Source organism: Geotrypetes seraphini, chromosome 19 (assembly GCF_902459505.1).
Source record: "Geotrypetes seraphini chromosome 19, aGeoSer1.1, whole genome shotgun sequence".
NCBI lineage: Eukaryota > Metazoa > Chordata > Amphibia > Gymnophiona > Dermophiidae > Geotrypetes > Geotrypetes seraphini.
Genome location: NC_047102.1, coordinates 34,881,467 through 34,908,699, shown reverse-complemented (window position 1 = coordinate 34,908,699; position 27,233 = coordinate 34,881,467). Strand labels below are relative to the sequence as shown.

Below are 27,233 nucleotides of genomic sequence, written 5' to 3'. Positions count from 1 at the left end.
TCTCTTTCTCTCTCCATGCGATCCTATGAAGAAAGATTTGTCCCCTTTTTTAATGTTTTTTGCCAAAGTTTCTTCCACTCGAAGTCGAAGTTTGGGACACCTATGTGGGATCACTGCGAGAGTCATACCAATGAATAGGGTCGCTAGGATATAGACTTAATAGAGCAGGTCAGTAGAGTTAAGGGGGCCAGTAGACTTAAAAGGGGGTCAATGGTATGGGCAGACTTGATGGGCTGTAGCCCTTATCTGCCGTCATCTTTCTATGTTTCTATGTTTCTATGTATTTGTCCCCTGCTCTCTTCAATTCAGATAGTCATGAAACTTTGTCTCCACCTCCTCCACTAGAAGTTAAAAAAAAAAGCAGTTAAAAGCATCTTTTAAAAGAAAGCATTTCAACTTGCTTTTGAATTTGTCTATAAGACGCTCTGCCCTTATATATATTGGGAGAGAATTCCACAATTGTGGAGCAACGACAGAGAAAATATATTGCCTCCGGATTTTAATAACTTTCAGAGAAGGGATGACCAACAAGTGTTGGTTATTAGATCTAAGTAATCGAGCGAGAGTATACGGTATTTTTATTATTTTGTTTTTGTAATTCTTTATTGATTTTCAAGCTGAAGCAATGCAATACAAATAAAAGAACAATAATTATTACATACATTGCACTATTATGAACAAGTAACATATATATCCTTCAAAATTTTCATTTTTCCTACTATTATTAGTAACGTATCAGAATGTATGGCATAGTATATAATGAAAAAATTAAGTTACCCAAGTGTAACCATCAATATTTATTTCCCTCCCTCCAACCCCCTCCCCCCCCTGGATGTGTAAAGGTAAATGAACAGAATAAAGAAAAGATAAATAAAAATTATTATTATGATTTCACAAATTTAGTCAACGGGCTCCATACTTTTAGATGTATTACTAAATCCCCTACATTCTGCGTTAATTCTTTTGTATCTGTACGTAGCACACACATTTACCCACCAAAAAATGTATACGGTATTAAGACTCCCGAGTCTATCCCCTTTTCCCTTCAGCCCATGCCTCCTCCTTCAATAGCTTTTTTTCAATTTAAAGAGACTCACCTCCTGGACATTTATGCCATGAGGTTATTTAAACATATATCATAGCTTTCCTTCCTTGTCTTTCTTTAAAGTATATATTGAGATCTTTAAGCCTCTCCTCGCACTCTATGATGAAGACCACTGCCCATTTTAGTAGCCATCCCCTGGACTGACTCCATCCTCTTTATATCTTTTTTTTTTTTTTTTTTAATTCTTGACCACCACACCTTCAAAGTACTCTAAAGCCCTCTCGATGCTCATAGGCACTGCGGTTTAGTAAAAGGAGGCCATAGTGCAAAATATAGACAATAGATATAAATTCTGTCCGTCTGTCTTTCTCTCTCCATGCCCCCTTTCTTTCTTTCTTTCTGTCTCCCTGCCTGCCCCCTTTCTTTTTTTGTCTTTCTTTCTCCCTGCCCTCCCCCAAGCTACCACCGCCATCGGGGAACAGACCCTCAAGCCACCACCACTGAGTTCTGAGCTCTCCCTGCTTTCTGACGCCGTAGAGAGCATGCAGAATCGCCAGGCCGACCAGCCTTCCCCACCCGACGTCAGAGAGGAAGTTCTGGGCCAGCCAGGCAGCAATTGGCTGGCCAGGAACTTCCTCTCTGACATCAGAATTGACGTCGGGTGGGAAAGGCTGGTCGGCCCGGAGCTTCTGCGTCCTCTTTACGGTGTGGAAGTAGGTAGAATGCGAAGGCAACAGGATGGGCTCTGCGATCGACTCGCATTGCCTTCGCAATCTACTGGTCGATCGTCCAACCCCCCAAAATCTCCCCCCCCCAATGGCAGCACAAATGCTATTAAGTAAATTGGGGGGTGTCCCCCCACAAACCCTCGGAGCTCTTTAAAATAAACTGTTACGGCGGCACGCTGCAGTCTTATGCTCAATTGTCTGGTTGCCTTTGTCCGGCGCACTGATGACTGTGAACTGGAAAAAGTTACCTCAGTGATGGCTGCATCTAATTTTCCAGCCTGCCTGTCATTTCTTTTCATTACTCCACTTTTCATTCTCAGTTTTAGCATGATCCAAAATCAGAGAAATGAAGGACCGAAAGACTGTAATCATATAGGGCTAGATTCACTAATCTGCCGATTGTGCCCCATCAGCGGCAGGCCGACTGTTCCACAATGGGTCAGTATTTAAATGGGGGCAATCAGAGAAACGCCCCCTCCGACCACACGGAGCGCTAATGAGCAATCCTGAAGCATGTGCAGATCATCTTCTTTGCCTGTTTCAAGTTTCAAGTTTAATAAGAATTTAATTGATCGCTTAATCAGAATTCGAAGCGATGTACGTATCAATAAAATTACAAGATTTAGGGAACAACAAAATAAATGACAAAAATTAAGTCTTGCAAAACATATTATAAACTAACATTACAAACATATTAAAACACAAGGAAAGATAGGGAAAGGAAATGCAAGTTATTTAATAGTAAATAAGACATTCAAAGGAGAAAACAAAAGGAGCCCGTAGTTTTAACCCACTTTAATCCCACGGGTTAAAACCACAGGCTTGCACTGCGGGGAAGGGCAGGAGAGTTGGGGCAGAAGGCCGGGCAGTCGGAAAGGACCTGAGCGACTGGTTCTCAGCAATCGCTTACTCATTTTTTTTAGGGAATCGCTGCCTGCCTACATTAGAATGCCGTTCCCCCTTATTTGCATGTGCGGATCGGAGGATGATCGGGACAGAGGTTAGTGAATCGGGTCGCTAAGTGGTCGGGACTGTGACTGTCCATTGCTTGGGAGGTACTTGCTTAGTGGAGAGTCCTGTCTGATTGCCAGAGCTCCTGAGTGGGAAACCGACAGAGGCTGCCAGCAGTTCTTTTCTGTGCCGATTGTTCTACTGACAAAGAATGATTGAGACCCAGCCTGAGGGGCGGGGCAAGCCCAGAGCTCCTATGAATGCAACTGATTACCCTCCAGAAAGCTGTTATTTTGTGTTAAGTCCATGGTGCCATGTTCTTTGTGCATGAAGTGTTAACAGATTACTTGATAGGCAGCTTCATTAGCTGCCTTTCTGAATACTAACAGTCCCTTTCTTTTGTGCTAGGCGCTGTTTCAACCCTTGGCCAAGTCCCTTCTTGTATTGCTCTCAGGGGGGCCAGAATCGGAGCGCCTGACTGGCCCTTTGCAGGGATGGTAGGCTTGCATCCAAAGGTGGCTGAAAGTTATCGAAAATGGAGGCGCTCATGTGGAGGTATACAATTAGTCTTCAAGGCGTTGGAACATGATGGCAAGCCTAGCATGGAAAATTGCAATGACTGTTTTGTCGATGCTAACAATATAAACAAACTCAGTTTCTTGTGTAATTCCTAAGAATTTATTAAAAGTGCATAGTGACTTTTGGGACTCCCTGTATTTGATTAAGACCGATGAGGAGACTGACTGCAATTATCTCAGAATTAAAAATCAATATTGTTTTGAATGCAGCTACTGAAGTCTTTATGATATCTATGTGAAAAATTATTTTGTTTGAAGAAGATTTTTCAAGTGATAAAACCATTCATGAATTATGATAAGACGTAAAGTGTTTTTTGATTATCCCCTCCCCCCTTTAGAAACCCATAGTGCTGTTTTTGCACCAGCTGCAACGGCAACAGCTCCGACACTCATAAGAATTCTACGAGCATCGGCGCTGTTACCGCCATAGCCAGCGCTAAAAACCACATTACGGTTTTGTTCTGGGTATACTCTAGAATGGTTCATAGTCACCTCTAGATGTTGACATCTTGAAAAACTGTACGCAACACTTCAGTCCTAGGTTTGTCGAGAGCCACTGCTCAAGAACCTACAGTCCAGAACTTACTCCTTATCTACTTAAGAGAGGAATCGCGGATGAAAAAAGGTCGAGAGCCACTGCTCAAGAACCTACAGTCCAGAACTTACTCCCTATCTACTTACGAGAGGAATCGCGGCTGAAGAAAGGTTGAGAGCCACTGCTCAAGAACCTACAGTCCAGAACTTACTCCCTATCTACTTACGAGAGGAATCGCGGCTGAAGAAAGGTCGAGAGCCACTGCTCAAGAACCTACAGTCCAGAACTTACTCCCTATCTACTTACGAGAGGAATCGCGGCTGAAGAAAGGTTGAGAGCCACTGCTCAAGAACCTACAGTCCAGAACTTACTCCCTATCTACTTACGAGAGGAATCGCGGCTGAAGAAAGGTCGAGAGCCACTGCTCAAGAACCTACAGTCCAGAATTTACTCCCTATCTACTTACAAGAGGAATCCTCATTAGAAAGATTTAAAAGTTCACTGAAGAGCTTTCTCTTCAGAGACGCTTTTGGAGACTAATAAGTCAGTTGATCAGCAATTGTAATCAGCCCTCTCTTTTTTATTATTTCTCTCTATTTTTCCTCCTTCCTGACATGTTTTCTATCCTAATAAGAATTGTAGTCCCTCGCTCTCTCCTTTAATTATTGGTTAGTTGGGGGTTTTTTTGTTCCGTTTTGTACATGTGATTTTATTTCTCGATAATATTGTATCCCCTATTTTTTTAACTTGTAAATCGCTTAGAATTATTGATGAGCCGTTCAATCAAATTTGAATTAAACTTGAAACTTGAAAGAGGGTGTCCAAAGAGTGTAAGCAGCCATGTGAAATCCTTATTCTGTTTTGCAGCAAGTCTGCTTTGAATCTGCAACCAAATCTACAAAATGTACTAAATTTGCTTGAAGAAAATTTTCCTAGGACAGGAATCACAAAAAGTGGCTTGTGCTAATTTTATCGTGGGGATTACCCATGCGCTAAGGCCACTTTTTAGCACGCAACTCTAAACTAGCCACGATTTGGCTTTCCCTATTAATGGTCACGCGCTATTTTCAAAATTAGGGTGTGGTCATTACCGCATGAGCCCTTGTTGGCGGTAAGGACTCCCGTACTTATCCTGCACTATAGTCTGTCAGCATGTGCCAATATTCAACCAATTAGAAAGAGGGCGCACCTACTGTCTTTTCTCCAAACGCGCCCCAACTCTAAAAAATAAAATGTATTTATTTTAGCGCATGGGTTTTACGCACCAAGGGCTCCTTTAACTAAGGTGCGCTAGCGTTTTTAGCATGCGCTGCCAATTAGCGTATGCTAACCCCTGCGCTACGCATAAAAACTAACGCCAGCATTAGCGTCTAGTGCACGCTGCAATTTAGTGCGTGATTAGCGCGCGCTAAAACCGCTAGTGCAGTTTAGTAAAAGGAGCCCCGAGTCTGCAGTTAGCACATGGATCCTGAGCACTGCCTGCTAGTGTTGTTTTTCAGCAGTTAATGCTTACTACCACTTATCCGTGTTGCCCTGGAAATAAGACACTGTCTTATATTAATTTGGGGCCCAAAAAACGCAGGTAGGACTTCTTTTTTTCATGTACAATGATCATCATCTCTCCCTTCCTCTCCTCCACCCCAATTCTTCCTCTTTCCTTTCTCTCCCCCACATATGCAGCATCTTTCCTCCCCCTCACCCATCCCCTTGTGCCTTCCCTCTGCAGCATCTTTCTGTCCTTCCCCTGCCTCCCATCCCTTGTGCACCAAAACCCTTGCACAGCTTCTATCCCTCCTTTCCTCCCATCCCCCGTGCAGCATCTTTCTATCCCTCCCTCCCATCCTCCCTGCTACGCAGCCGAACCCCCGCTGACCCTTCCATCTCTCCCTCCCATCCGAACCCCACCAACCGCAAAACCGATATACCTTCTTCCAAATGAAAGCGTCGGCAGCAATCTAAACAGGCTGCTTCGTGGCCTTCTCCCGCCAGGGCATTCCATGTGCCACGTTGCTGATGACATCATCAGTGATGCGGCAGAGGAATGCCCTGGCTGGAAAAGGCCACGAAGCAGCCTGTTTAGATTGCTGCTGATGCTGTCATTTGGAAGAAGGTATGTCGGTCATGCAGTCGGTGGGGTTCGGATGGGAGGGAGAGATGGAAGTGTCAGCAGGAGTTCAGCTGTGCGGCAGTGGGGGGTGGGGTGGGAGGAAGTGCTGCTGCCAGTGAATCCAGTATTTCAACTAGGGCTTATTTTCATGGAAAAACAGTAGTAAAATGGAAAGGGATTTGAATTTGTATACCACCTTTTTGTAATTTTACAACCACACTCAAAGCAGTTTACATACAGGTACTTCAAGCATTCTCCCTAGACTTTACCCCTCTCCCTTTTACTTAGCTGCGATAGAGGTTTCCAACGCAGCCCGGAGCGCTAAATGCTCTGATGCTGCTTCAGCGCTCATAGAATTCCTTTGAGCGTAAGAGCACTTAGTGCCCTGGGCCACGTTTGAAACCTCTGCCGCGGCTTAGTAAAAGAGGGCCTATGGGCTAGATTCACTAAAACCGATTGTTTACCGATCGGTTTGCAACCCGATTTCCCTCCGACCCGATTCACTAACCTGTGTCCCGATCATCCTCCAATCCACGCATCAGATCTCCCGCCTGCCCCGAACTCCTGCAGCCCCGACTCACCTGCATGCCCCGAACTCTCCCGCCCTTCCCCGCAGTGCAAGCCCATGGTTTTAACTCATGGGCTTAAAGCAGGTTAAACCACGGGCTCGCCAAAAAGTTAAACAGTTTAAAAAAAAAAAAACACATTCTCTGCCGGGCTCGGAGGGCCAGCGCATGCGCAGACCATCTACAGATGGTCTGCGCATGTATTGGGATCGCTATAGAGCGATCCGAGCAGGCGGATGGGGACGTGATTCTGATCCCCCCCCCCCCCCCCCCCTATTTGCATGAGGACGATTCGTGAATCAGCTCCCTGGACAAGGATCTGATCGGATCCCTCACGGATCGGATCCGATCTGTGCCCTTAATGAATCTAGTCCTTAGTTTGGAAAACTGAGTCAAAACAGCTGCAATTTTTTCTATCCTAGCACCCCAGCTTTGGAACAAGCTACCAATTTATCTACGTGCTGAAACTTCTTTAGAAAAATGTAAAAACACACTAAAAAGCCACCTATACAAAGATGCATATGAGTCATAGAGTGGATAACTTTTTCTATCAACAATCTTAGGATCAAACAATTAAATTTAACCAGATCTGAATATAGGTCACAATCTCTCCTATTCACTTTTAGACCTAGTTTTATTTAAAATATTTTTTTAATTACCCTCCTGATGTTGTTTCCCCTTAAATGTTTTTCTATTCCTTAAATAATTGTAGTTCACCCCCTCTTTCCTTATGTATCACTATCTAGTATGTATATCAATTGTATGTTTATTGGTATAAATTGTTTTATCTTGTCCCCTAAAATTATTATTGTTATATGCATTGAAAATATTTGATATTGCGTTTACATCAAAATTTTAATAAACTTGAAACTTGAACAGTCTCTTCAGAGGTAACTCTAGACAAGTCATTTAACACTTCATTGGCCCAAACAGGAAAAGTCCTATCCCCTTTTACTCTTTACACACCTTGGGCTCTGAAAGGCCAATCCTTTCCTCACAGGGTTTGCAAGAAATCTGTAGTCATGGTGTGAAAAGTATTCCTGGGAGGGATAACAGTCTCTCCTATAACCTTCCTCAAGCAAAGAATCCATAATCCTAAATAAACACCAACAGTTCACCCTAATCATCTTGAGTCCAAGGACACAAGTCCAGATAACAAGATTGTTAGTTTTTTTGAGTCAACAAATTTTGGCCAACTCAGAACATGAAAGTTCATTAAACAAAATCTAACCTCAACTGTAATATTAAGTTATTCCCGTCACATTGAGGGGGCAATACTTCCAAACTAGAATGCGTGGATACTATCCTCAAAATCTCACAATCCCTCAAAGCATGTGATCTTCTCCTTACAATATTGTACAGAGAATTTATAGTCCCGATAGCTCTGACCCTTCTCTTATGGCCCACAGTCTGAAAGGCCTACAAAACCTTTTAGGCCCCGATTCTATGAATGGCATTTAAATTGTTAGGTGCCTAAGAAAATTGGGCCTACCGCATGTCAATCAAATGTAGGCGCCATTTGGAGAGTCGTATTGGCAGGCGCCAATGTATTAAGCCAGAGTTTTCCTGGCCTAAAATACTGGCACCTATTGCTTTCTAGGACCAAACTCCACCCCTTAACATGTCCACTCTTTACGTAAGCGCAGTAGGTGCCTTGCTGATTTCGGCATAAAACAATCGGTTTTTAGTTGTTTTTTAATTGGCTTTTAATGGCATTTTCAATCATCACATCAATTAAGCCAATGAACAAAATTTTTACGTTCCATGCTGAAATTACTAGACACTGTCGATCTAGGCACCATTTATACAATTAAGTCCTTAAAGGCTAAAAGCAGAGATAACATAACATGTCACTTGTATACCACAAAACCATATGGATCCTTACAGTTTTCTCTTGCTTATTGTAAAGGATCCATACGGTTTTGCGGTATACAAGTGACATGTTATGTTATCTCTGCTTTTAGCCTTTAAGGACTTAATTGTATAAATGGTGCCTAGATCGACAGTGTCTAGTAATTTCAGCATGGAACGTAAAAATTTTGTTCATTGGCTTAATTGATGTGATAATTGAAAATGCCATTAAAAGCCAAGTCTCTAGAGTGTGTCCCTCGTATCTGAAAACTTTCTCTGTGTCCTATTTCTCATTCATCAGAGCTTCAGTACCAGTGCACTAATCTTGATTGAGAGGGAAGACTTAGAGAAGTAAACCAAATGGTCCAATCAGTAGGAAGGAACCAATGTTTTCATTTATTTGTAAAGTTTTTCTTGGTTATAAAATACAGATGTTTCCTGACCTTTCACGGAAGACGCAAAGGTGCTGCCGTGAATTTCTTCTTTTGAAACCTGGGGTTATATCCTTGGGAGCTACTTTTTATTTGAGACATCCTTGTAAGTGTATTGTATGTTAACGTACTGATAACTGTGTGTTCTTTGAATCAGATCAATTGGCAACTTTTGTGGCAATGTCTCATCTGGATGGAGAAAAATCTTGAGCCCTAAAGAATTTGATTTAAATATGGGACTTTGTTTTCAGTGCTATAGCTTTCAGCATTCTTTTAATATACTTTTGTGTTTTTCTTTTACTTAGTTCATCGTTTCTAAAGTCTTGGATCAAAAGGAGGACTTGAGCATTAATAGTTAAAATGTTATTTTCTTTATTATTTGTAAAATCAAATTATGTTTTACTATTGCTTTCTGTGTAATACTTGAAACTTAAGTTGAAAATTAATAAAGATATAATTTTTTAAAAAAGAAGGAAAAAGTCCATCAACTGAACATCATCCTAGAATACGAGTAGTAAGTTTTGAAAAAGCTTTACATTTTTATTTGAGGACTAAGGGCCAGATTCACTAAAGATAGTAATTCAGTCGCTGTTGGCCAATTTTGAAACCGCCATCGATTCACTATCTTTTTGCGTACAAATCATTTGCATGCAAACTCCCCGACTCAATCACTCAGCGATCGAGTCAGGGCAGCCCTGACAGGAATGACAGGAGAAGCAACATCCTTTACGAAGCACACGCAAAATATCTGTGCCACGGGAAAAAAAAAAAACCAACAAAACAGGCAGACCTGTCGGTAACACAATTGTTAATGAATCATTCGCATGGCTATTTTGCATGGGATTTTACTAATTATTTGCATGGGTTAGATCGGATCAGATCGTTAAGTGGGCGGTGGGCCGTTTAGTGAATCGGGTCGGGGTACGATTGCAGTAAAACTAGTTTTACGATTGTCAGTACAGGATCAGAAGGTTTAGTGAATCTACGCCTAAGACCCAGAGTACAGGATCATTCTTCTAAAAGCCTCAGGGTTACCAGCCTACCCCTGATCTGCCTGATAGGGTTGACCCCACCCCAGCCCTGTTTTAGGCCATTGTATGCAGGGATTTGTAGCTCTGATGTCCTAATTGGTTTTCCTACAAAACTCAAGGGTATAAGTCTCTGTTTCCAGTGGGGTAAACTCAGGACTGTTAAGCAAGTCTGGAACTAGTTCACACAACACTAGTCTTCAACAGAGCTGCACTTCTAGAACTCCCAGCACTCCCAGTACCCCCCCCCCCCCCACCCTCCTTTATGGAGAAGTAGCCTATGCAGCTCACTGGTTACCAGTCAAAAAACGATGCATCTTCAAAGCCCTGGTCATGACACATAAGAGAAGCTACCAAAAAAAACCAGCCTACATAGCATGCAAGCTACGCCTATACACCCCTAACCGCCCCCTCCGCTCCAAAGCAGAATAAAGACTCAGCGTTCCCGCAGGGAGATCCCTCTGAATGAGTACGGCACGCAAAAGATCCTACAGCCATTTCCTACCTCTGCTATGGAACCGACTACTCACACAGATCAGGTCATTAGACTCACTAATGAACTTCTGCAGAGCAGTAAAGACCTTCCTCTTCCACCAATCGGGCCATTAAAAACTGCTTCTTCAATATACTTCTCCTAGTATGCTTCGCTATGACCAGTCTGGTCTCTAGAATAAGCTCTGCGATTGTCTACTGTAACCTATTTGTTGTCATGACTAGTCTGTCATGAAACGATTGGGAATGTCTTCTTGTAACCCATTCTGAGCTTCTGGGAGAACGGAAAAGAAATCGAAATAAATAAATATTGGTTAGTGCATTTCCCTGAGAACCTGGGTTCAGTTTCCACTCTAGTTCCTTGAGACCCTAGGCAAGTCACTTAACCTCTCACTGCCCCAGGTACAAAATAAGTATCTGTATATATGAGGGAGTGCTGAAAAGTTCTAGGAAATGACTCGGATATGGTTCAATCAATGATCTGAAACAATGTCAAAAACACAGTATTTTGTTTCTATAACAAAAACTCTACTCTTCAAAAAAATACATAAAACCTATCTAACACGACCAGTTCCTTCCCAAGCGCCACCTACCACACTGTCTACTCCTATCAAATCTAAAATGTTCAAATTACCCAACATGTATTACCTTAATTTCTCGACAAATTCTTATGTAATCCGCCATGAACCGCAAGGTAATGGCAGAATAGAAATCATTAATGTAATGTAATGTAAGATAACACTTTTTTTCCAGATACAGTGGCAAAATAACGTTTGGATTTAGGAAGTTGGTTGGTTGGGCTGAGAACTTTTCAGCAACCCCTTGTACTATTTGGGTTTCTGCCAGGTACTTGTAACCTGGATTGGTCACAGTTGGAGACAGGAGACTGGGCTAGATGGACCATTGTTCTTATGTGAGCCAAGTATAGGACAATCAAGCCATTGTGACATCACTGATGAGTTTGGCTCTTAGGCATTGGTGGAATGAGGCATTATGACATCACAATCTCGGCTCTGGAATGTTGCTATGAGGGGGGTGCTGAAAAGTTCTCAGCCTAACCAAGAAGAGAATGTCATGGATATGGTTCAATTAATGATCTGAAAGAATGTCAACAATGTAGAATTTCGTATCTGCAAACTGGCACTTCATGAAATAAGATAACACTCTTTTCAGCTACAGTGGCAAAATAACCCTCGGAATTTAGGAAGTGGGTTGGGCTGAGAATTTTTCAGCACCCCCTCGTATGTAAACTGCTATGAATGTAGCCACAGAAAGGCAGTGGCCATCTCATCCCCTCCCCCTCTTATGCGCTTCTTGTTTAGAGAGGAAGTTTAAGTTTAAGTTTATTAGGATTTTATATACCGCCTATCAAGGTTATCTAAGCGGTTTTTACAATCAGGTACTCAAGCGTTATCCCTATCTGTCCCGGTGGGCTCACAATCTATCTAACGTACCTGGGGCTATGGAGGATTAAGTGACTTGCCCAGGGTCACAAGGAGCAGCGCGGGGTTTGAACCCACAACCCCAGTGTGCTGAGGCTGTAGCTTCAACCACTGCGCCACACACTCCTCCATACATGTAAAAACATGAAACATACATGTAAAAACAGGAAACATACATGTAAAAAAAATAAGCCATGGAAGGGGGGAGGGGAGGCTGAAACACCGCTATATAGATGCCGAGTGTACAGCGATTTGATGAAGGCAAAAACATGGGCAAAGGTGACTGAGAGACAGGAACCTGGGAAGAGTGGTAAGGAAAATCGAGCACAGAAAACGAGGTGTAAAAAAATAAATAAATAAAAAAAGGTGTGGTGGAGGTAAAGGAGGAAAAAGATCACCATGGGCAGAGATGGTGGGGAAAGAAACTTGGGGATCTCCTAGGGAGAGGAGGAGATAGCGGATGGGTCATTCGGCCTTTATCTGCTGTCATGTTTCTATGTAAGAATAGGGGAAAAACCCATCAGCTAGATGGGATAGAAAGTTGAAATTGAAGGTTCAAGAGGGGGGCAGTAGCAGTGGAGAAGAGAGCTAGAACAGAATAGACTAGATAATACTGGGAAGAGTCTGCCAGAACATCATAAAGCCTGAACAATACATTGACACAGGGGTGGGAGTCTGACTGGGCAACGGAGACAAAGGGAGCAGGACTGCACTTTTTTTTTGCAACTTCTTCCCTTCTTGGAAGAAAAAGTGCAACAGCTTTAAAGGCATGGCAAAAATAGAAGAATATGTCAGAAATGAGTTCCAAGCATTACTCAACCACCACTCAGAGGCTGGAGACATCTGTACTCTCTGTCTCCTGTTTTTGTTCTTTTTTTTATTTTTTTTTTTGGGGGGGGGGTTGCAACAATGGCCGTCCTCAAGGCAGGTGGCACAGAGATAAAAGCTAGGGAATGGGGTGACCCTACTAACATTTTGCCCAACAGCTGAGGAGCGTGGGAGTGGCACTGTAGACTGGATTCTTTTGGCCCCAGAGAAAACAATGTGGCCTCCTCACCCCATGCAATTATGACAGCTGGGGTATTGGGAGTGAAGCCCAAAAGGTGCAAAGCAAGGAACTAGGAAGAACCATGAATAAGACCATCAGGAGGAACGGATCTCATTTTTAAGTACCTGTCCTGCCTAGTTACTAAGAAAAATAGGAAGTGCCTGAAGCACTCGAGCGTGGTTGCAGCTGACTCAACATTAGTTCTCTGGCTGTCTCTTGGGGACTTCTGCCTGCCTGGAGCTGTTGCAGACTCCAGAAGGATGTGAAGCTATTCTGCCAGGGGACTCTCCTGTGACTACCAAGGGCACACAGCAGGCTGCCACACGCACATGCTTCAGCTTTCCTTAAAAAAAAAACAAAAAAAAACTTCTTGCAAAGGCAGCCAGGAAACAAAGAGGGGACCCCCCCCCCCCTCATGCAGCATTCTCAGAGCCTTTCTCTGCTGAGCACATCGATTCAAAGGATAACAAACCAAAGGTAGCTCTGCAGGACTTCTCAATATATGTGGCTGACTATCCTGCTGTCCACGGAGAACCTATGTTACAGGTAAGTAACTACACTTTTATGCAGCGCAAAAGTTCCACCGGTGAGCTAAAATCAGTCCCCCAAAAGACCCCCAAACCCAGCAGCAGTTTGACTAGCAACAGCCTTTGGCTGCCTCCCCTTCGCCCCTGCAGGAGGCAGGTCATTAATGACTCGGCTGGCCAGCTTACCTCAAGAGATTCTGCAAGCCCTGTTTGCTGGAATTCCTTCTCAAGATTGCACTGCTCATTTCCAGGGGAGACGGGCTCCAAAGCCACTTCCTGCCCCCCGCGCTCTCGCTTTCCTAGTTTGGGGGTTTTAATCCTCTCTCTTTCGCCCTCTCGCTGTCTCTCGTCAGGAAGTTCTGCAGCTGATCGCCCCTCTTTGTTTCTCTAAGCCCCCCTCCGCCTCCCTCCCTCCCTCCCCACCCACCACCCCTCCCTTCTCTGGCTTGTGGAAATGTCAGAGGGAAATCTTTCAGAGATGGTGAAACGCAGAGTGGGGTCACTCCCTTCCCCTCAGTCTGAGGAAGCTGATCTCATTCCCCCACTGTAGCTATAAATCTCTCTTCCAAATCTCCTTTCAGATTCTCTTCCCCTTTTTCCTTTTGTGTGCCTTTTCTCTTTTGTTCTCCTCTCTTTTGTTTAACATCTCTTTTTTTTTTTGAAGGGGGGTTGGTTCAACATTTATTTTCCCATATTTACCAAATATTTTACGTCCCTTTCCCATCCTAATTTGTTTTATTTTATTCTTCCTTTTTCATTCTTTTTCTTTGTTCTTTCCTTTTCCCCTCTCTCTTCTTTTCTCTGTCTTTTCTGGTCCCTTTTTTTTCTCTCTCTCTCTCTTCTCAATTTCCTTTCTAGTTTTCCATTGTCTTCTCCCCTTTCCCCCAGATTTCTGTAAGGTCTGGAGTTTTGTCTTTGTCTTTTTTTTTTCTTCATTAATATGCTGCCGATTCAGGGGTTTATAAATTTGGGGAGTTAGAAAGAAAAAATGTGTAGTGTTCCGGAAAAAAACCCACTCCGGCCCATCCCAGTTCTAGGGGTCTTTCCTGTGCTTCCTGTAGTTAGGGAGGGGCTAATACAAACATGATATTAAAAAAACACACACACACACACGAAGAACAATTTGAAAACAAATTAATGGAGACATACTTCCAATTGTATTTCTTGGCTTGTTAAACTCCCTCTAGAGAAGCTTTATAGATTTTCGAGATACAAAATTTGTTGCCTCTTTAATTGCCTGATGTAAGATGTGCTAAGAATTAAGTCTTAATTGGCGTAATGCCTCCAAACTTCGTGCTAAATCAACACTTTATCTGTGCAGATATAAAAAATTGAGTTGACCCTTCTCAGAGGTCAATGGAGAGAACCACGCGGTAGAGCCACACACTTGAAGCTTGAGCACATGGCTTATCTCATGAGATTGGCAAGGAAAAAATCTGGGCCATTCACTAAACTAATGAGATGCAAATGCACTGTATGTCGAACTTGTGAGCTATGTAATCAGGGAAAGTCTTCTGGGCGCATGCATTCTACGGTTCTGTGGTAAGGACGCCTTCACTGTACCTATCTCTGGGGGGGGGGGGGGGGGGGGAGAAGTGCCAGCATATCTGCACATCAGTTTTACCCTTGCCAAAAAATTCTTGCACAGAAAGTAGCTCTCGTTCTGTCTTTTCAAGTTGCAGGTATTTGTTATGTCACCAAAAAAAAAAGAAAAATACTTGCATTAAATCTCAAGAACCGGAACCTTGTAGGCTGCCTTAGACCAAGGAGTATGGTTTATTAATCTTATTTTACTGGGCCAAGCGGTTTACAGACATACAATCAAACAAAAGAACTCCATTGTTAAATAGGATAGACCTAACCCATACAAACAATAAGCACCCAAGATAACATTCACTCCTAAATAAAACAATAATATCATAAACAATAAAAATCCATTTAAAAAACATGCGTTAGTTCAGATTGAATTGAATCTCGTCCAAATGCTGCTTAAAAAAAAAAAAAACACCCCATAAACATTTTAAACATACCCCTCATAGAATTCTATGAGGGTCAGAGCAGTGACCGCCGCTAAAAAACGCGCATTAGTAAGGGAGAGAGTTTTCAAAGATTTGGATTTTTCCTCTAATCTCAATTTGTGCACTTTAAAAGCCCCTGTTTGCTTCTGTGCATTGCAGCAGAATACCTAATGGGTCAGACGGAGTTGGTCCGGAGGGTCAATGGTCTTCAGCTTAATGCATGTAGACAGACTCATAGAGAGACGAGAGAGCGCAGATATTGAGACATTTACTGTCAATATTTCTGTGGCATAAATGCACGGGTAGCAGGTCTCTTTCTAGTGAAAGGAAGCTCTGGAAGGAGAGGGCATACGATGAAGTCAAAGGTGGACAGACTCAAAAGTAATCTAAGGAAATAATAATAATAATAGCTTATATACCGCAATACCGTGAAGTTCTATGCGGTTTACAGAAGATTAAGCAAAGGTAACAAATTGAATTGACTTTAAGAGGGGAGGAAGAAAGAGAATTAATAGGACAGGAAATTCATTGTTGAGGAGAGAGAGATCAAAAGGACAAGTTAATCGCTATAGTTCTTTACAGACCGGGTGGTGGATATGGGGGAATGACCTCCCGGTGGAAGTAGTCGAGACAAGAACTGAAAAGGGAAGACTGAGAGGGGGCATGATCGAAACATTGAAAATATTGAAGGGAATTGACTTAGTAGAGAAAGAGAGATTGTTCGCCCTCTCCAAGGTGAAGGGAACGAGAGGGCATTCGCTAAAGGCAAAAGATTCCATACAATGTAAGGAAGTTCTTCTTTACCCAGAGAGTGGTGGAAGTCTGGAACGCTCTCCTGGAGGCTGTTATAGGGGAAAGTACCCTTCATGGATTCAAGCAAAGGTTGGATAAGTTCCTACTGGAACAGAACATACGCAGATAAGGATAGACTCAAATAGGGCACTGATCTTTGACCTAATGGCCGCCGCATGAGCGGACTGCTGGGCACGATGGACCACTGGTCTGACCCAGCAGTGGCAAATTTTATGTTCTAACAGTGATAAATAACTCAATCCACCACAATATCACAAATGGAAAAAAAAAAAAAAAAAAAGCTTAAATTAATATATAGTGTTCAGACCCACAACCTATTAGCGTTCAATGTGAAATGGTCTGATTGTGCAACTTATGTTTTTGTTTTCCATCTGTGATATTGTGATGGATTGGTACAATTCTGGAGACCACACCTTCCAAAAGATAAAACAGGATAGAGTCAGTCCAGAGCGAGGCTACTAAAATGGTCAGTGGTCTTCATCATAACGTGTAAGGGGCTAGACTTAAAGATCTCAATAAGTATACTTTATTGGAAATGTGGTAGAGGGGAGATAAGACAGAGACATTTCATTGCTTCCGTGACAACTGCACAGAAGACAAGTCCTTCTCAATTGAAAGGAAGTTCTGGAATGAGGGGAGCATAAGATAAAGGTGAAAGGGGATGGACTCAAGAGTAACCTGTGGAAATACGTCTCTATGGAAATGGTGGTAAATGTGTGAAACAGACTCCCGATGAAGGTGGTGGAGATGAAGACTTCAAAAAGCAGAGGAAGGACTAGTAGATAGAATGGATAGACCTTCATCTTCTCTGTTTCTGTATTACTTATTACTGTATTACTTACGAGGGTCGAGATAAGGAACTAGGACATTAGCACCCAGACCTAATGGGGGGGGGGGGGTCAGTAGAGTGGGCAGACTTGATGGGCTATAGCTCTTTTCTGCTGTCATCTTTCTATGTTTCTAAGGGTTACCAGATTTTCGGGAACGACAATCTGGACCCATGGCCCCACCCCAGGCCCATCCTGTTCCGCTCGAGTCACACCCATTCCGACCCCCTCATCCTGGTAGCTTGTCGGGAGGGCATGCGCGTGACATCATCATGTTTCATCTGCGCAGATGCCGTCCCGACATCGCCGCTCACCGGAAAGCTTTTCAAAACCCGGACAAGTGCTGGGTTTTGAAAAGCTATCCGGACCCCTTGAAAAGGAGGACATGTCTTAGGGAAATCTGGACGTCTAGTAACCCTAATATTATCATTTCAGAAGATTTTGATCCACCGATCTGAGAGATCTCGATGGGGTATAAGTAATGCGAAGCTTATCTAAGAAAAATAGTTGTTTCACTTGGAAGATTTTGAAAATTAATAGTGCAAGTTTGAACGTAATTCTATGCATTTTTCCAAGAGGAGGGGAGACATGGTCAAATTTTTTTGAATTTGTGATGATTTTTATTGCTGTATTTTGTATTATTTGTAGGTGCTATAATTCTTTTTGCGGCAGATTTATCTGGAGGGAGTTACAGTAGTCAAGTTTACTGATAACTCCACCGAACTACCAGATGTATAGCAGTATATAAATAAAATACAATTTTATGTTATGCTATGTTTTTTTATATTATCTATATAAAATGCAGCTGGAGGAAGTAGTGGTAATTATCACTGGCCATCAGGGTGCACAAGCGTGCATCAGCTCACAAGCCCATTGTACCATGAAGATTCCGGAAAACAGAGGATGGGGCACAGGAAGGCAGGGAGCCCAGCAGCAGAAGGAACAAATACAGGGTAAGGTCTTTGAACCACTAGCCCACATGAAATACTGTTTACCAAGTTTTATTAAAATTTTCGATCCCGCACCAAAGATCTAATTTTTATTTATTTGGTTTGTTATCTCCAAATCAAACCACCCCTAATTGTACATATATGCATCAGAAAAGAGGAATGTTTTTAAATCTGTTTAAAATTTATCCAAATTCCCTAGCAATCTAGTTAACGGTAGACCATTCCAGAGTTGGGGGCCCTTCACGAAAAAGGTTGCAGCTCTAATGTACTACTTCATGGTATGATGGGACCGTGAGGCGTTTTTGATCTTCTGATCTAAAAGATCTTGAAGGTGCATATCAATTCAAAAGACGTGCCAAGTCAGCTAGGCCATTGGACTGTCCAATTGCTCATTTGTAGGGGCAACGAGAGTAATGATAATCCTCTGGTGCTAGCTAGCTGTGTCATGTTATTCTGTCATGCAGGCACCATTAGTCAGCAGTCCATTCCCAATTCAAAAAAGATCCTGAACTATAGCATGTTTATTCTAGGCCCTAAAGTAGTTACAGCTGTATTAAGGTGTGAAACTCATGACACACACTGCAGCTTCATAATAGTAGTGGACACAATGCAAACCATCATTCCAGTAATCACTGTACATAATCCCTGTGGCAAATTCATAGTTTATCAGGGGTGCAGAAATTTTCCCTGTAGGTTGCCAAAGTGAGCTCTGCCTGGAGGCAGTGAAAAAGACACTTATTGGAGGGGAGAGGAAAGAAGAGATAAGTATGTTGTGGGGAGGCTGTCAAAATGAGAAGCTGGGCGGGGGGCAAAAAAAAAAAAAGTCTCACATTTAAAATTTACAGACAACATTGCAAATTTGAGGAAGGCGGCAGCAACAGCTTTTTATGAATGAAATGTTGTAAGAAACCTCTGAAATGCTTGCCAGTAAGACTTTTGCCAGAATATTTAAAATGTTTTTTAACAAATTGCTTGCAGTGAATGAGAGAAACAGAAATGGAGGTTTGAGGAAGAGAGATTAGTGATGAGGAATGGGCTGACAGAGGAGGAGAGAGAGAGTAAAACGGGAAGATAGAGGAGGAAGAGACAGAAGAAGGAAAGACCAGAGGAGAAGAAATGCAAAAGGGAGCCGAGGATGGGGCAGGTGTGCCCTGTGGGTATATTTGCCTGGGCGCAGAGATGTCAGCACGCCGAGAGACAAAGACAGAAACGAGCCATCAGCTCTGGGATTAAGGCCGCCAGACAGCTGGCCTGCACATCTGGTTTGCATTATTGCTAGCAAATAAAACATACTTTTACAGCAATGGAGCTAAGCCAGGGTGAAGTTTAACTCTGGGTGTCCCAGCACTATCGCGACAAGGGCGCAAAGAGACGTGCTCCAGCGCTGCCAGCAAAAGAGGGTCCACGGCGTAATGACAAGTTGAACTCTGGGTCCCATTGCTATCAGCATTAAAGGTGAACTGTGGCTGTTCAACCCATCAAGCAGCAGTGAGAGGTTTCAGCCCATTTATTCAAGGCACTGATAGGCAAGCGCCACCGAAGAGAGAGGAGCTGGCAGTGAGCTGGCAATGGGAATTATATCCTCATCTACTCAAAGTGGATAAATTACAACAGAGCAGACTGGATGGGCCACTTTAGTCTCTCCCTGCAAAATTTATTCCCTCTCCCTTCGCCCTCTTTTAACTAAGCCACAGTAGAGGTTTGTACCGTGGCTCGGAGCGCTAAATGCGCCAACGTTGCTCCGACATAGGGTTACCAGATTTTGTGATTGTAAAATCCGGAGCCATGGCCCCGCCCTGTTCTACCCAAGCCATGCCCCATTCTGCCCCTGACCCACCCCCCAACTTCTTCTTGTGCTCGGAGCCACATCAGAAGGGCCTGTGCGCACGTGTGCAACGTCACCACATTGCATCCGGGCACGTGTAGATGCCCTCCCCTGCTGGAAACTTTCCAAAACCCGGACAAAGTGCTGGGTTTTGAAAAGCCATCCAGATGCCCGGGCAAATCCGAATGTCTGGTAACCCTATCCGATGCTCATTGAATTCCTATGAGCAATGGAGCATCTAGCTCTTCAGACTGAGGTAGAAACCTCTCCTGCAGATTAATAAAGGAGGGGGTTGCACCAGGGAGGGGCCTGAAGCTCTGATTGGCAGGTAGGATCCAGCAATTGCTTTTTGAGGAGCGGCGTGACTACGGCATGTTTAAAGGCATCAGGTAAAGCTGCAGTGGAGAGTGATAGGTTGAGGATATAGCAGATAGAGGGGATAACAGTAAGTGATGAGTAGATGAGTGGGAATGGGATCAGAGGAACAGGTAGTGAGTTTGGAGGAGGAGAGAAAATGTGCAGTTTCCTCCTCCATGATTTCAGCAAAGGAAGAAAAGGCAGTAGGGGTTGATGGAGGGTTGGTAAGGTGGATGGGAGGAGGGCGAGGCGGAGGAGATTCTGTTGAGAACTCAAGGTTGATCTTGTGAACCTTGTCATGGAAGTATTCTGCCATGGTCTGGGGAGAAAGTGAAGGAGTTGGAGGCGAGGGCACTTTGAGCAGAGAGTTGGATCCACGAGAATCAGTCGAGCGGGCGGAGTAGTCTTGTTTTGCAAGTGAAAGGGCAGATTGGAAAGAGGTGAGCAGGAATTTAAAGTGCATGAAGTCAACTTAAGCATGGGATTTCAGGCAGGGACGTTCCACAGATCGGGCATAGGAATGTAAGAAGCAGATCTTTGAGGTCAGCTAGGGCAGGGGTTTGGCACCTCTTACCGAATGCGACACAGGAGGAGTGAGTGTATCAAGAGCAGAGGAGAGAATAGTGTTATAGGAAGAAACTGCTTCATTGACGTAATATAGTGTTAAGAGAGGAGGGGTGAGACAGTGGCAAGGGTCAATAGCCTGAAGATTCCTGAAAGCATTGGGGGAGGATTGGGGAGGAGGGTGATGAGTCGTGAAGATTATGAGATGATGGTCAGAGAGGGGGAAGAAACGAGGTGGAGAAGTTGGCAATTGAGCAGTCAGAAAAAAAGACAAGATCAATGCAGTGGATGTTCTGGTGCATGAGGGTATTGGAATAGGGTTGCCAAATTTTCCAATCGGAAAATCCAGACCCCCCACCTAGGCCCACCCCCAGGCCTGCTCAGTTCCACCCATCTCTGCCCTGTAATGCCCTAATCCTGTCCTAGCCCCGCCTCCCGCTCTTGTCGGGCAGGGAGAAGTCTGCGCACGCATGCAATTTGAGGAGGCTTTTCAAAACCCAGACAAGTGCCGTCCAGACCCCTAGACATGTCCTCAAAGGACGACATGACCGGGGAAACCTGGACATCTGGTAACCCTGTATTGGAGCACAGCTGAAGATTGAATAGGAATATCAGAGCAATTAACTTTGAGGTATAGGAGGCAGAGGCGTCCTCAGCATAAATGTTAAAATAACCAAGGATGAGCGAAGGAGATGAAGGTTCAAGAAAGACAGAGAGCCAGAAGTCAAGGTCAGTGAGAAAGGAAGATAGAGGTTTTTCAGGGGGGGTCAATAAATGACTGCTACTTGGAGAGAGAGGGGAGCAAATAGACGGACGGAGTGGACTTCAAAGGAGGAGAAGCAGCGAGACTGAGGTAGGAGAAGAGGTTGAAATCTATAGGAGGGTGAGAGTAGCAGGCGAGGCATATGGCAGAAATGGTAACCACCATGACGTAGGGCAGCAATTAAAGCATTCTTCAGGGCAGAGCCAGGTTTCAGTTAGTGCAAGCAGGTAGAAAGAGTGAGCGAGAAAGAGGTTGTGGATGGAAGCGAGCTTGTTGGAGATAGAGTGAGCATTCCGCAAGGCACACGAGAAGGGGGAGAGAAGAACCGAAGTAAGATTGGAGACATTGCTAAAGAGGTTAGGGCTCTTCAGCTTGGAAAAGAAATGGCCGAGGGGGGATATGATAGAAGTATACTAAATCCTGAGTGGCGTAGATCAGGTAAAAGTGAATCAATGTTTGACTCTTTCAAAAACTGCAACGAGAACGTTCAATGAAGTTATATGGAAATACCTTTAAAATAAATAAGAGGAAATATTTTTTTCACTTCCCAAAAAATTAAGCGCTGGAACTCATTGCCAGAGGATGTGGTAACATCAGTTAGCATAATTGGGTTTATAAAAGGTTTGAACAAGTTCCTAGAGCAGGGGTGTCAAAGTCCCTCCTCGAGGGCCACAATCCAGTCGGGTTTTCAGGATTTCCCCAATGAATAGGCATGAGATCTAGAGGGGAAGTCCATAATCTGCAATCGAGATAGAAAAGAAGAAAGCCACTGCCGTCCCCGGGAGTGCTAGCATGGAATCTTGCTGCCGTTTGGGATTCCGCCAGGTACTTGTGACCTGGATTAGACACTGCTGGCTAGATGGACCATCAGCCTGCCCCAATATGGCTATTCTTATGTTCCCAAACATATCCTCTGAACTCTGTTAACTGTATGTATAAATTCACTTTCTCTGGACTGAGGTACATTAGCAGGGCTGCAGTCAAGATTAAGGTGCTCGTGCAGAGCTCTGTGTTTGGGTATTGCAGCACAGAAATAAGTGATCTTTGTAAGTACCTAATACACAGTCAGCGCTTGCTGGCCTGTGCTTCGCTATACCTAACGTCAGCTCTCCATCATCTTCAGCAACAGGGCACTATATTCAAGGTCAATGTCAAACCTTCCTGTGGACCAAGAAAAGGACTGTCACCCTATCTGACTCGCTACTTCTGATAGCAGGCAGGATGCCTATGGCTTATGCGATATACTAATGAGCCCAAAAGGGAACATTCAGAAGAAATCTAGTAGAAGCCCACAAGGGTTGGAGAGGTTGTAACCCTATACTTCTACTAAGACTAAGGGGTGCATTTAGAGCGCACTAATTCGGTTAGCGTACCTTAATAAAAGGAACTCCAAGTATCTTAATAAAAAATTTGGCCAGCAACTTATCCTATGTTTTAGATTGTGGACCCTGATCTAAGGATTTTATAGCTAAGCGAACTACTCTACTGATTACTTTTACATCAGAATTGGAAAATCAAAACTGTTCTCAAATTATATTTTGTTAAGAAACAGGTCTTGTTTTGTGGTCAGCAATTAAAAGTGTTTCCAGATGTAGCCAGACAGATGCAATTTCAGAGGAGACAATTCCTACAGCTTAAGCCTAAGGTTTTAGCTGTGGGAGCTACTTTATTTCTCAAATTTCCTTGTAAGTGTCTAGTATCCTATAGAAATAACAAGTATATATTGTGACCGGGCACAGCCAAGCTGGGCTCAGCAAGTGGCCTTACCCAGAACACATAAACCTCAGCCCAGCGGTTATGTGAGGTTCTAATGGCAGCTTGGTATTGGAATAAAAAGCTTTCTTCAAACACAAAAACTTTCCTTTGTCGTAAGGTAGTACACATTTCACATTTTCTCCCAGCTGCCATAACAGGAAAAGATCAGCTTGTTTCCATACTTTCAATAATGGGTTGCTCGGTTTCCTCTATCTCCATATCAGCTAACTCGATGTCCTGCCCAAACACGGTTTCACCACTCTCTGTGACTTCTGTATCACTCACCTCTGCCTGGTCTGGTAGCCAGGAGGTAGACAGTGGCTTCTTAATTCCTTGGGCTGGCAATCTGTAACTTGCAACTGGCTCTGGCTTTCTGGGTTGGGAGCCAGTGTGTACTCTGAGGCTGGTGCTCCAACTGCTTCTAGAGATGACTCTCCTGCTTTGAGAAAGTTACTCCCTGGAAGCTGATTAATCTTCCCTCTAGGTGTGTTGGAGTAGCCTGCTCAATTTGGGACTGAATGGAAGTGGCTTGTATTCCAGCCCTGCTCTTTCTTGCCGCTGGCTCTAGGCCTGCTGGGAAATGTAGTCTTTCCACTTGTTTCTTTATACCTGGCTTAGGAAAAGCTAAACCAGATCTGCTTGCTTTAGGCAGGTTTTTAGGAGATTTCAGTGTTGGAAGGCTTGGCTTATATTCCTAGGGTCTGCTTTGGGACTCTCCCTAGCCGGTTTAGGAATACTTGCAAGACTATTGGAAACAGTATAATATTCTTAAGTGTATAAAAAATTCTTGGGACTCAGTGACGGAAAAGTGTATGAATGGTAGGTGGAAGAAGTGTATTAAGGGCTATGTGAATACCTTTGCTGGATTTAACAGTGAACAAGAACTTGATGAGATCCGTGAAGAAATAGTGAAACTGTCAAAAGACCTTTCATTGGAATGTGAAATGGAAGATGTTGAGGAGTTGCTAGACCGGAAATCAGGGGAACTTACGAATGAAGAGCTGATAGAATTAGAAGAAGAAAGAGTGGCGGAAGAAAAAATAAGAGAATTAGAGAAAGACCAAGAGGATGAGGCACCACAACGAATGTTCACCACAAAGGGATTGTCAGAAGGTTTATCTCTACTGAATAAACTCTTTGCCCATTTTGAAGACACGGACCCAAACATTGAACGATTTGCGAGGATTGAACGGATGGCACTCGACACATTTCATCCTTATTGCGAAGTTTATGAAGAGAAAAAAAAAAGCAAACAATTCAGATGAAGCTCACTATGTTTATGAAAAAAGCAACTCCACCCATCACTGGGTCCATAGCCTCACTTGATGAAGGAGATATCGTCAATCCGTAGCCAAGCACCAGTGGTGCCATGAATTAAATGTACTTTACTGTACCGTATTTCTTATTTTTATCTGGTTTTCCACAATTGTATTGTTTGACTTAGAAAGAAAGACAATGTTGTTAACAGATTGGTTTAAGATGATTAAAATATCATTACCCAGTCTAATATTCTTGCCTTAATTTAACATAGGCCGACTTACGTCCTGATCAACTTACAGAACCAATTGCGGTCGTAAGTCGACAACTACCTGTAATCTATCTATCTATCTACAGTATATAAAATCGGATTTGTGTGTGTACGTTCCAGCATAACTCTGAAACGCATGGACAGATTTCTACCAAACTTGTTATACATATCACTTATTATCTGGGAACAAACACTGTGGGGGGTGGGAAGGGGGTGACGTAAAAATTATCGAAAACAACAGATTTTAGGGCCTCTTCTATTAACCATCGCTAGCAGTTTCTAGCGCGGGGAGCCGCACTGAATGGCCCGCACTACTTCCAACGCTCATAGAGTTCCTATGAACGTCGGGAGCAGTGCGGGCCATTCAGCATGGCTCTCCGTGCTAGAAACTGCTAGCGCAGTTTAATACAAGAGGGGGTTAGTTTTCAGGCTCGCAGAGATGAATACTCAGCATAACTCTGAAATGCATGGACAGATTTCTATCAAACTTGGTATATATATCACTTACTATGTGGGGAAAAATACTGTGGAGGTGGGAAGGGGGTGACATGTAAAAATTATCAAAAATGACAGATATTAGTCCAAGTTCAGACCCATAGAGAGGGACATTCCTGTGGGACACATGGGGGGAACATGTGGGGAGTGGGACATGTGTGGGTGGGACATGTGGGAGGGTGGGGCATATGGGACAATGGGGGGAAATGGGGGTGTGGGGTGGGACATTTTGGGATAAATAAATATCCAGGCAATGCCAGGTAATCTTCTAGTAATAAATAAATCAATAAAATTGAAAGAGCTTCACCTTTTCAGTTAGAAATGTTGGAGAACGCATCAAGAAGAAATCATTTGAGATGAATTAATTTTCTAAAAGTTATAACAACTTTAGCTCTTGATATGTTTCAAGAGGTACCTTACTGCAAATCTGAAGATGCCTCTAAATGCTTACCCTCCAGTTTCGTGGCATATGTCACCTCAAATGAATCTTCGACCCACAGGCTAACATTTATTATTCTTTCAACATAAAGACCCGAATGGTCCATCCAGTCTGCCTAAACAGACACTCTCTGGGCTCCTTTTACTAAGCCGCGTTAGCGTTTTTTAGCGCACGCTAAACCCACGCCACATGGCTAGGACCAACGCCAGCTCAATGCTGGCGTTAGCATTTAGCGCAGGTGGTGATTTAGCGTGCGTTAATGCCCTAACGAGGCATAGTAAAAGGAGCCCGCTATAATTTAATGATTTCATTTTTTTTTTTTTCGCTTTTACGGGTGAGCTAACAGATCTAGCGTGTATTAAATATTAAGAAGCCCATTTTATACCTATGGGCTTTTTAGCATTTAGCACATGCTACATCCGCTAGCATACCCCTTTAATTCTTTATTATGATTATTCATTACAATAATAACAAATATTCATGAATATCCACAAAAACTCTGTATATAAAATACATTAAGACATATATAAGGTAATAAATCAACCTGATCTAGTCCACATTACACTGGTCGCCAGAATTTAAACTAGGAAATCAACTATATATAATCTACCATCATGGACAGGCTAAATTGTGGCTTATTTTCTATAGCATACATCGTCCTCCCAAATGAAAATAGCGATAACAGAAATTAAACTTTTAACAAAGGTTTTCCTTTAATAAAGGATTTCATTTAAATTGTTCTTTTTCTCAGATATTTCTGGGCCAGAAACCTAGAGCTCTGCCCGGTACTGGCCTTAGTTCTTCAACATACAGTATACCATTACTTTCTGATTAGAGATCCTCTGTGTTCGTTCCACGCTTTTTTAAAACTCTGTCATTGTTTTCCTCCCCACCACCTCCTTCAGGAGCGCATTTCAGGCATCAAGCACCCTCTCCGTAAAGAAGAATTTCCTAACATTACTCTTGAGTCTGATCATTACCCTTGGACTCTGATCACTGCCTTATTGAACTGTTTTCCTACCCTGAAACCATCAGATTAAGGGAGGGAATACATCTCGCAATGTTATGACCTTAACGCCTTTAACATGTGTTAAGGGAATTAGCATACTGCAAATACTAAAAACTCATAGGTAAAGAATGAGCCTAGTCCCTCACTTGCAGGTCTTATCTCTAAAATGAATTTTCCTCTTAAGCATTATGAAAGATGTAGAGATAACAGGGGCTTACGTGCTAAAGATTTTCTCCTATCACATTTCTATGGGGAAAATGTTTAATAATTAAAGTGGTAAAAATGTATTTTATGTTAAAATAATTGCATCCCTGCTCTGGATCCCTCTCTACCTTGGATTTCCATATTTGGGCCTTACACCAAGGGGGGAATTTCTCAAGTGGCATTAAGGTCATAATGCTACCTAATAAATTCCCCCCTAAGTGATTGTGAAGCTGGTAGGGCCCAAGGGGGAGGCAAGGCTGTGAGCGTCTTCCTTGATTTCCATAGCCGCCATCACCACTGGGCCCAGGAACAGACCCAACAGTTTCTGCCACCTCAAAAGCTGCAGCCTGAGAGATG

At 43.2% G+C, this 27,233-nt stretch overlaps 1 protein-coding gene and 1 long non-coding RNA gene across 5 annotated transcripts in view; one reads left to right on the top strand and one right to left on the bottom strand.

The window, feature by feature from the left end:
- LSP1 (lymphocyte specific protein 1) overlaps positions 1-27,233 on the bottom strand; it is a 120,044-nt gene that overhangs the window by 69,124 nt on the left and 23,687 nt on the right. For 2 of the 4 annotated variants that reach the window (XM_033928718.1, XM_033928719.1), the window contains exon 1: positions 13,516-13,716. The exons of 1 other annotated variant lie outside the window; for it this stretch is intronic. In XM_033928718.1, coding sequence (XP_033784609.1) covers positions 13,516-13,574 — 59 coding nt within the window. In that variant the 5' untranslated portion in view covers positions 13,575-13,716. Of the gene's footprint in view, positions 1-13,515; positions 13,717-23,486; positions 23,724-27,233 lie in introns of those variants that run through there. One more of the 4 variants, XM_033928720.1, reaches the window with a different exon arrangement.
- The window catches only part of LOC117352314, a 48,218-nt gene continuing 33,676 nt past the window's right edge, over positions 12,692-27,233 (top strand). Inside the window, exons 1-2 of the long non-coding RNA XR_004537647.1 lie at positions 12,692-13,348; positions 17,793-17,940. This is a non-coding gene — a long non-coding RNA (uncharacterized LOC117352314). The remainder of the gene's footprint in view (positions 13,349-17,792; positions 17,941-27,233) is intronic.